This window comes from Phaseolus vulgaris, chromosome 7 (genome assembly GCF_000499845.2).
Source record: "Phaseolus vulgaris cultivar G19833 chromosome 7, P. vulgaris v2.0, whole genome shotgun sequence".
In the NCBI taxonomy this organism is placed as follows: Eukaryota; Viridiplantae; Streptophyta; class Magnoliopsida; order Fabales; family Fabaceae; genus Phaseolus; species Phaseolus vulgaris.
In genome coordinates this window covers 31782572-31793838 of record NC_023753.2, presented here as the reverse complement: position 1 = coordinate 31793838, position 11267 = coordinate 31782572, and the positions used below count along the sequence as shown (strand labels likewise).

The 11267-nt window shown below is 32.3% G+C and overlaps 1 protein-coding gene across 1 annotated transcript; it reads left to right on the top strand.

The window, feature by feature from the left end:
- The first annotated feature begins 2006 nt into the window (after positions 1–2006).
- On the top strand, positions 2007–3267 carry LOC137828395 (transcriptional regulator SUPERMAN-like). The gene is made up of 2 exons (XM_068634953.1): positions 2007–2288; positions 2394–3267. Exon 2 carries the CDS (start codon positions 2435–2437, stop codon positions 3083–3085), a length of 651 nt encoding a protein of 216 aa, XP_068491054.1. The 5' UTR covers positions 2007–2288; positions 2394–2434; the 3' UTR covers positions 3086–3267.
- Positions 3268–11267: the final 8000 nt, after the last annotated feature.

Genomic DNA, 11267 nt, shown 5'->3' with positions numbered 1-11267 from the left:
GTTATAGTTTATTTTTAGTTGATAAATATAGGTTGCTTTTTTTTTTCTAATATATCATTAATGTTATTTCTTTTTTGTCCATCCAAAGTTTGTTAAGATGCTTCTTAATGTTGGTTGGGAACAAAGTTTTGACCAACATTGACTAGGATTTTGTTGTCTATGTTGAAATAATAACTGAACATAAAAAATGGGGTTGGATAAAGTTTAAATTTTTTTCCCTATATTCTTGGAAAACAAAAAGGATTTGGTAGACAATTTAATGAATAAAAGCCTTCACTTAAAAGAAAACTTTTCATAAAAACAATTTCACAAAACTTCTGTGTAAAAATTTATCAAGTAGATAATTTATAAGTATAATAAAAGAACAAATAAAAATTGTTTCTATATAGCTTCACTCAACTTCAGCTGTATTTAGTTTTCCTTCAATAAGCTCTTCAAGAGTTCCATTATAATCAACCATGATTATACATGCATGAATAATGTAACTATAAAAATCTTATTAATATTCATGAGATTAAGAAACTAAGAATTCTTTGTCACTCAAGTTACTTTCTACTTTCATGATTATTCTTTTATTACTACCCATGACTAAAAAAATAGATGTTTGATAAAGATTATAGGAACAACTCTCATAGAAAGATATATAATTAAACACTAACATTTAGTTTCCCTCAATGATTGATAGAAGGTCTAGTTTATACTACCTTATATGCTTAAATGATTAACGATGATTATTTCTGTATGAGAAACTTGTCATATGTATTGTATAGACCTGAAGAGTATAGACTTCAAGAGAGTATATGTTGCAAAGTCAATATTTAGGTTTTGATTTGCTGAACCAAATTTTCTTGTAATTTTCATATTTTGGAGAATAGAGAATTATTGTAATTAACTTTGATGTCTTGTCCAATACTTTTTTTTTGTCCTCTTTATGATTTTTTGAAATCTATTATAAATATCAAAAAGGAAAATATATAATAGATAAAATATTTTTTTTATGTGATATATTATATATAAATAGTTACAAGAGTTGTTAAAGGATGATTCATTTTAAATTAAAACATTAAAATGATCTTCATATTTTCAAAGATAATGGCTAATCCTTTCAAATAATAGTAGATTGGATGTTGGATGTAGTTTGATAAAATAATTGAAGAATTTTCTCAAAAGATATTGATTGCATTTGTTTTTAACACATAGACAAGAATATATATAAGTGAATATTTTTCAAAATAATAAAAAATAAAATTATTTTTTCATAAGCCAAAAATAATTGAAACATAATCTAATTTGTAAAAGTTATTTCCTACTAATTCTCCAAAATCTATTTTTAAACCATATTTAACCTTTCAGAAAAAAATTATTTGATTTTTTCTTTTATGCTTTTAGAGTGCGTATATAAAGAAGTTCAAAAATATTATTTGTCAACATTATTGTGGAGATGGAAACTCCAAGATCGTAAAATAAAACTCACTACAAAGTTTTGTAGGATACCATGAATAAATTTGATAAAAATTACGCCTCATGCTAGTTATCACACTTTTATTTTTGTTTATAGAATTGAGCGAAAATACGTATACATGTCATGCTAGTTAACACAGTTTAACACATTTAAATTGTAAAATTAATACATTATTGCTTTTTCCAATTGAGAAAAGTTTCTTTGATACTGTGAACTAGTCTGTGTTAATTTCTTATTACCAATGTTGTTTGCAAACCAGGGTTTTTCTACTGGTGTTTCAAATACTTTTCATGACGTAATTTTTTAAGTATATATTTTTAAATAATGTTATTTTTTTTAATAAATTTTTTAATGTGAAGTATTATTATATAACTTTACATGATGTATCAAATATCAACAATTATCTCCCATCGCATATACATACAATTTCATATTAATTAACTGGCTCTCAAACTAATGTGAACAGAAGAAAATGTGAAAGAGAAATGTTTTCAAGTGATTAAATTGGTTTGATAGTTTACCTTATTCTTTTGAAGTCAAATACTGAAATTCTGTTCAAAGTCACTCAAGTGCAACAGTATCAGCATAACCTGCCATATGCCAGAGCTTTCCAGGATCAGGCAAAAGGGAAATACCACTTTCACACAGTTCCTCCATTTTATGTGTTAAGCAATATCCAAATACAGTAGCTACAGGCAGTGGCAGATGAAGTACACCTGCAGATAGAGATCTTCCCTTTCTGCCTCAGTACATGATGTTAAGCTTCAATATGAAGCCATTCTTGGATCAGTTTCTCTCACTCACTCATCTTTGAAGTCTCTTAATTGTAAGAGATCTATAAGTCTAAATGATTATTTATTCTATATGAAAAAAGTCAAATGTTTATCTTTTTAAATAATCAATACATGGTTCTCCTTTGTTCTCTCTACAGCTTACAGATTTGGATGAAAATTACATTATAAGGAAAGCTCCATGGAAGGAAACTATCTGAACAGAAATAGTACTAGTACTCCACAGAGAGAAGATAGCTTTGGCTTTGAGGAGCATACATGGGGAACTTCATGGCCTGCTAGAAACTATGCCTGCAGCTTTTGCAAGAGAGAGTTTAGGTCTGCTCAAGCATTAGGTGGACACATGAATGTTCACAGAAGGGATAGGGCTAGATTGAGATCATCCTTATCTTCATGGGTTTCTGAATGCCCTAAGCCTAACCCTAGCACTAAGCCTAATAGCCCAACTCTTCTGCCAACATCTTCATCACCATCTCTTTTATCTGATGACCCTTTGAACTGTGCACATCCTTCTCCACGTTGCAGTCCTTGTCTCACTTTGTCTTCTTCACCCTTCCCAGCTTCTTCCAGTGGAGACAAGAAACCAAGACTCACACCTTCTCATTCTCAGTTTCCTCTTTTGAGTCCTCAAAGCTGCGAAATTAAGATGATGATGAGTAACAACACAAGGAGTGGTTTCAGTGCTGAGGAGGAAATGAAGGGCTGTGTAGAGGAGGAGGATCACAAGGGTTTCAAGGACAATGAGAAAAACATCACGTTGGAATTAGGAATAGGGTTGCTTAAACACGAAGAGGAGAAGTTAGATTTGGAGCTTCGACTCGGGCATTTCTAGCCAGGTGCAATTTTACCAAACTAATTAATGTATGGCCAACATTTCGAGTAATTTGCAAGTTCAGATTTGTTTAAATTTCTTGCACCAGTAATTCAGGAATCTATTCAAGCTGCAGTTTTACATTGTATATGTTAATTCTACATTTCAAGGTCTTAATCATTTTGTGTGCTTTGATTTAGTAATTTGGGGTTACTTAAAGCTGAATATAACTGTCATGTAGCTTGAGGCTATATTCAAGCCAATGAGTGGTCGATCCAAGGTATCTAGAACACCAATTTGGAGCAATAGTCAAGTGATAGAAATAAAAAGACATAATTAATCACTAACAAAGGGTAACATTGAATCTTCAATTAATTAAGATGTCAAATTATCACAATGTTGCAATAGGTCTCATGAATAGGCAATCAATTCTGCTCTTGGATGATCTTCATTCTTCATCCAAAGAGTCTAAAAGCCAATGAGCATTCTTGTTTTGTTTCACGAACATGTGACTCCCAAAATGTATTCTAAGAACATCCATGCATTTTCCTGGGTATATGCACCCTTAGCCTGTAGGGTTATGATTTTTTTTCCGCAAAAAAATGAATAAATTATATATTAGAAGCACCTGAAGTGTTTCAATCAATCTACCAGGATAACCTGTTTTTCTGATCTTATAACCTAACCAAAATAAAAATGATGCGTCCAACTTGTATTAAAAACTAGCCTAGTTTGACTGAATGTGTTTTGCATAAATAAAACATGTAATTATTAGACAGAACGTTTTGGTTTGAAATCTAAAATCCTACCAAGTAATTGAATGCTTGGAATGTTGTTAACATGTTAACAGCATCGTAGTAAAACAACCTTACACAAGAATATGTCGGTGCTGTTTTGATTTTTAGATATATTGTCATCATAAAACATAAAATAACTAGTTCATCCTTCTCCATAATTTTCACACACACGCACATGTATTTAATGCTGCTGCTTTTGGTACGTGATGATAGGAGACCAAAAAAAGTATACGAACAAGAAACAATCATGTATATACGATTACGTTAGCATAACATAAATGCGACTATAGGAGTGGAATGAAAAGGAAGACCCCAGAAATGATGTCAGAATCAGGGACATTCAACATGTCACGAATTAGAAGTCTTTTTCAGATTGAACTGTTGAACAGAACAAAGAGGACAGAGAAAGCAAGGCGAGAGAGATGAATGCACCACTACATAATATAAATAGTGTAGCAATTCATACTTTGATTGGTGGAAAACTCAACTCTTTTTTCCCTGTCAAATTTATTCAAAATGGTTCCTTTGGTGTATAACGAAAGCATGGTGTTTCCCAGGATTAGATGTTTCGCATGTTCCCTATGTGATGTGGCTCCATACCATGATGACCTTTCCCTAAACAGAAACTCGTAGTTTTTTACAGTACCAATCAAAACAAGAAATGCTTTTCTCTCACTTATTGGTGTGTTAAATTCAGTACCCAATATTAAGTAGCTTAGTTATGTATTAGAATTTGAATTTTCATCTCATCATAGAGTGTTTGAGTTGATGTTCAGAAACTTCAATCTATAATTTAAATGTAAAATAATAAAAGTAATTTCTACTTGTAGTTAGGATGCATTCCCAATATTATGTATTAATATTAACTTGATGACATTGTATGAGTAAGGAGAGGTTTTAAACTTAATTGGAGGGCTTAATTAGCTTAGAAGAATTGAATTGAAGTGTGTATAGTGCAATGATGTCAGAAAGGTATATGAATGAGGAATGAAGATGGGGAAGATGGACATATGTGTACAACAAATGCTGCTAAAGTGCAGTTTTAGTGAAAGAAAGAAGAATGGGATAAAGTAAGCTAGTCGGCGCACGTCACTATCCTCTTCCATTACTTTTCCTTTACCCAAACTACCTTTGCCATCAATGACTACCCCCCAACCTTTCCCTAAACAACTAACAACAAAAATGATAAACCACCTTTTCTCTCCTTTTTCATCTTTAATCATATAAAATTTTGTGATTTTCTCACACTGCCATTTACCCTTTAAAATCCTTCTGCACTTCGTACAAATCCTTTCACTATTCAACGTTCTGTGGCTACATGTTTTACTATATGGGCTTCATCACATTTTGGATCACAGTTTAAGTCCACCCAGTAATTTGAAAGTATGGCACATTAAAGACACTTTGTGCAGTTCAGCTTCAATTTACTTACAATAATGTTAATTATACTTTACTTTTAATAACTCAAATTGCATATGCATATTCTAGTATGCATCCGGGTATTCATCAAACGTGAAATCCCTTAATCATCAATAAGCTATGTTGAGTTTATTTGGCATGAAGCGATAATTAGAGTTTTAAATAGGGTAAATTACTGGCCAACAGGTTCAACAAGCTATATTTCAATTCTCCTGCTAAGGATGGCCCAGGTTAGAGGATTGGGCAGGTGGTAAGAGGGAGCATGGATGAAGTGCATAGTTTCAATGGGAACAACCTAAAGTGAAAGCAGTCATGCATGTTATAAACTCAAACCTACCAAGTCATGTGGTTGTGGAAAGGAAGAGTGGGGACTATTTTCTGTCAGTTCACTCAATTATACAAGACAATTTATTGGGATAGAAGTCAAGCTTTTACTCCAACCTCTTGTGCGTGGAAGTTATCTCTAAGGAAATTCATTTCATTTAGAGGTTAGTCCGGGGTAAAATTGCAACAAAAGATAATCTTAAATGTAGAGGAGACAACTAATAATTTATTATTTGAGTGTGAAATTGTTGAGAGTTTGAAGTTTTTGTAGTAAATGAGTTTGTATATAGTATAATTGTAAAGAACATATGCCATTATCTGGTGGGGATCTGAATTGCAGTAGCAACAAAGGTCTGGTCGATTGAAGTGGTCTATTTGGCTCTAAAGGAATGATATCAGTCTGAAGAGATTGATCTAGTGAAAATTTTCACCTTGGCTGATCAGTGTGGCCTTAGATTGTAAATAAAGTCAACTAGACTGAATTTACATACTTCAATTTGTGACTTCAACCTATTCAATGTTTGGAGTATTCAGGGTGAGGGGTAGGATTTTGAGGGAGCCTGGGGCTGTAGCTTTTATTTTATACAATATGGTGGCTATTAGGGAGAGGAGGAATTTGGTGGGCGGATCTGCAGAATTAACAGTGTGAGAGTATTGCATAGGGGTATATGCTAGAGAGTAATGGAAAGTATTTTTAGTTAGAAACTGTTTGTTAGTAGGGGGAGTGGAACAATTTAGTGGTTGTGGCTTGATCTAGAAAGGTATCATGAATCACATTCTAAGAAGAGGAGTTCGAGTCAATTGGTTTATGTCTTCTTTGATTCCTCTCTTGTGTAGATCAGTTAGTATAGGTTGCAACTACGGGTTGGATCAATGGCAAAGAGTTGATGATATTCTACTAAAAAATCAGCAGGCGTGTTGGTTAATTGTTGCTACCTTTTTTATTAAGTGTACTGTCAAGATTTGCACAAGGAGTGTTGTGATTCAGAATTGGTAAGAAAGAGGGCTATATATGTTGAGGCAGCTGATCCATGGAAGGTTTGTTGGAGTATAATTACATGGAACCAAAGGCATTGAGTGCACTTCAAGTCAACGTATACGTATAAGTGTTGTAACTAAAAATGTAATTAGGGAATTGATGTAAGACTTTCAACAATGTCAAGCTTCACCCACGGATGAGAAGCTCTCACCCAAACCAAAAAATAATTACAAATTAAGATAATTTGAAAAACCCAAAAATTAATTATAGAAGAAATGCAAAATAACATGTCAACTAGTTGAAAGACGGAAGACAAGGATAAACAAATTTCCTCTAATTTCAAGTGGGATTTACATGAAGTGAACCTTAATTATAGGATTTGACAAATCATGCTTACAAATGAAAAGAAACAAAACATCTTGCATGAAAGTGATACTTATAAGGTGTCACATGTATATTTAGGATTTAGAGTTTACGTGCATAAAATTGTTTTGTAGTGTTATATATAGATTGTCTACTAAAGACAATTTGAAGTAAGTGGATAGGTATTGAAACTATGCTCATAACAATCCTAAGTGTAACCTAACACAATTTTGACTCGTGGTTAAAAGAAATCATATTTGGCACACTAGTGTGGTGCATATAAAGAAGTTGAATATCATCATCGACAAAGGCAAGGGAACATTTAGCTTGTTAGGTTCCAAGGAATGGGAAACAAAATAGAGCTGGAGAAACAGCCAAATAAGATTTGGAACCAAAATATCGAGCATGAAGTAGTGGTTGCAAATGGAAGAACATGGAATAAGAGGAGAGAAGAAGCAGCAGGTGAACGAGCTAAAACTTTGAATGTATGTAGGAGAAAGGTTCAAGAAATGGCATATGCACAGGCAATAACAACACACCATGAATGTTAGAACTAATGAAAGATGGGATATGAGAGTTTTAGGTGAAGGAAGAGGAGAAAGCATGGCTGAATAAGAGCTACATCAGAAGGTTGCATCATCATACCAAGTTGGACACATACAATTCAGTGTTAACGATTCATCAAGAACCTAAATTGGTTGATCTCAAAGAGGCACACGCGGTTGAAGATGCAACTATTAATTAACTCAATTGAGGAGATGCACGGTCACATCACGCTTTTAATATTTTGGATTCCACAATCCACAGAATAATGCAATCTCAAATATTTTAAAAAAATTATTCTGTATTATACTATTCGAAATATAGTATTTTGGAATTTCTAAAATATGGGGTGTGATAAGAAATTATGTGCAGGAAGAATTTGATTGTAGAATGATGTGCATTAGGTGAAATCGATTTTGCAATTCAAAGTCTTTTAGGTTGGCTACACTGAGATGTAATTATGGGTATGCATGCATTAATAGTGTACTTGCTAAGTTGCAAGTGAAGCAAACAGAGATAACTATGGGGTAAATCCCAACTGCATTTGTCAAGTTACATTTGCCTTCATTTTGTACCACGCAATCCTCTATACACAACACAACCCTAAAACAAAACAAACAAAAAACAGCAACTGCTTATAACTATGGAATCAATTCTGCTCCTTAAAAACACCACTCTGCCCCACCCCACAATACCCAAAAATATGTATTTGCCTATTTATACCCCTGTTGCACTCACCAAAGGACCATTATCCATATTATTCTAACCAACTGGGGTTTAATTTTGGGTGACCGATTCAGTTAGGGGTTCGATCACATGTGTCTAAGCCTCTCTGTCACATAGTAACAACCTTCTAGAAACTTCTAAAATTATTACAATTATTTTTTGTTTTCTAATTTTCTCTCCAAACTTCTTCATAGTGTTTCTTCTTTATTTCACAATTTTTTTTCTTTTTCTCAAACATTGTACTATGCTTAATGTTCTTATGAGGCAGTGATGAGGAATGACTCACAACAGTGAAATTGGTTCGTTTGAGTAGTCTCATTTTATATTAGTTAGGGAATCAGAAGAATTTTTCTGTGTACACAGATTGGAGAAGTTCACTGGAGATGCTAGTTATGCTACTATGTTGACAAGTGCAGCAAAATGCCAAGGATAGCAATTTCATTGTAGCTGGACCTGTGGAAAAATGTTACTGATGTTTATCCTGAGTTATGTTTTTGCTGATGAGTGATTTTCATTATGCTGTAAATCCTTTTGGACTTTTTTTTTTGTACTCATTTCCTCTCTGCTTATTAAAAAAAATATTATTATTTAAATGATAATAGTAAGATGTTTGAAAGTAAGCATTGATTTTTGTATAGACATGGAATTTATTAAATAGAACAAGGAATATCCGCATCCATCGACAAAAGTTTATACGTCAAAAATTCCTTTCAGTACGTATACTTATGCTTGAAATTAAATAAACAATTGTGGGACCACTCTCTACATTCTCATGTTTTTTAATGTTGTCTTTTTAGACTTGTGTTTCGTCTTTCTTCTACACGGAAATATAAAAGATCATTTTTTTTTTGTTCTCAGTGAAAAAATATAATAATGCATGGTTGATTGATTCAATATTGGACGTTGAAGCCACTCGGTATTGACTTCTGACCATGACCAATGTATTCTAGATCTTGTTTAGGGTTTAAAAGAATGGTGACCTATGAAACATCATTTACTTGTTATTGCCAAAGGAAAAGACATTATAGTAAGTTCATTATAACTGTAGAATTTGTTACTACAGTGAATTAATTAAGCAATTGAAGTAATATAATGCAATTTTAAGGAAAAGATTGAAGAACATACCATCTCATCCCTACTTAACCTGCTTTTTGGCTAATTAACAACGCCAAGCAAACAAACATTGTAAGAAAATATTAAAACAAAAGAGGGAAATTTGGTAGGAAAATCCTTGACACTTGCGTTGTTGTCTTTCATTTTCTTGTCATTGTCCTTGTCTTGTGTCTCTCGTCACTTCTTGAAAGTTTCTGGCTGATTAAGCCTGAACACTATATAATATCTAAATGAAAATCAATGAAATAGCTTAGCTTTAAAATAGTGACTACCAAATTTTAACTCATCTTAACCATATGTTTGGGAATAAAGCCAGAATATACTGGTTTCAAGCAACTAGAAGAATATAATGTAAGTATGTTTTAGACTGATGGAAGAAAGGGAAGTAATTAATTGGATTTTGTGGAGTGTGTGGATAACAGGTATAGGAGAACTGTGAAAACATAGAAATAAAAGGATATTCAGGAACAGACACATAGACCATTCAAAGATTTTCTCGATGATGCAGTTGAAGGTTTGATTTTGGGTGATATTGAATGTACGTTTATCATGTTTCTCTTATTCTGATTAGTGTCTTGAATCTTTAGTTTGTATGAGATCCATAAAAAATATAAAAATTAGTAGTGAGATGAGAAATAACAGTTTTATTTATGGGTAGAGAACGTACTGATTTGTTTTGTATACACTTCTTGTATAAGGGTTGAGGTATCCCTCACATACCTCTATTATTTATTTATTTTTTTTATCGATAAAAAAATGTAAGTATGAATGGTTGTTTTAATTAGAACTTTAATAGTGAAATTAATTTGTTGTTGGTATCCTTAAAACTAATGACTTGGAAGTAGCTGCAAGTTACCGTCGTTTCAAATTGTTTTCTGAGTGTATATTTGTTATTTAATCTGTGATTGGAACTAAACGGGAGCAGGCCAAAATATAGGAATCTTGTCGCTTTTACTTGATAAGAAAGGATTGTCTCTTAGCATTGTTAAACGGAATAAGGAATTTGATTTATCAACAGAAAATAAAAGAGAATAGAACACACAACACAATCCAATTTGTTAGGGTTGCTAGGGTGTGAACAAGGTTTTAAACTATTCTATGTTAGTTTTGAAATAAAAATGGTGTAGTTCTCTTTAGTGTTTTTTTTTTTTTTATCAATAACAAAATAGAATAAATGAAATTACTAAGGATTTTGTTTTTTATCGACATAAAATTAGTAAAGATACTCCAATCCATTATAAAAAGTCTTATAAATAAGAGGATTTTAGTTCTCTAATCCTCTAACAACCGTGAATTAAAGTCAACTTATCTCATAATTAAACTAAGTTTGATGATTTCTTCCATAAAGATCCGTGTATAACCTAATAGTTTCCCAAAACATCCACAAACATCGAAACTAGATTAAACTCTCCAAAACACAAAATCTTTTTCCAATGTTTACAACACTTAAAAAGTTAAAAACATTTTTATGCTTTTAGTATTTGCATTAACAACCTTTTCTTCCAGAGAGAAACAAATAACATATAAGAATGAAGCTTGTAAAGTTAGTGAGGGTTGAAATACCCCTCACATACTTTATACTTATTTATTTAATTATTTATCGATAATTTTTTTTTGAATATGTGAAATCCTTTATTAAATTTAAATATTCATGATCTATATCATTTCACTTGTATCATTATTTTTCCTCCTCATATTTCATATGTATGTAAAATATAAATTAAAACAGAACATGACTACGGACATTATTGGGGAATTCTTTCTAAATGGGTTTTTGGTGCCTCGGGCAATTTGACGTAAGTACACGTCACTACGTAGGACTTGGAACCATAAAAGTTACTGTGGAATTCACCACTGACTGATAAACCGACAAAGTGGTTTTTTCTACACGCACGTGCATGAAAAAAAGGAAGAAATGAATGATGTATATACCTCGTAC

What these genes read in the sequence shown, in the direction of transcription:
- LOC137828395 (XM_068634953.1), top strand. Translation starts at nt 2,435, where the DNA reads ATGGAAGGAAACTATCTGAACAGAAATAGTACTAGTACTCCACAGAGA.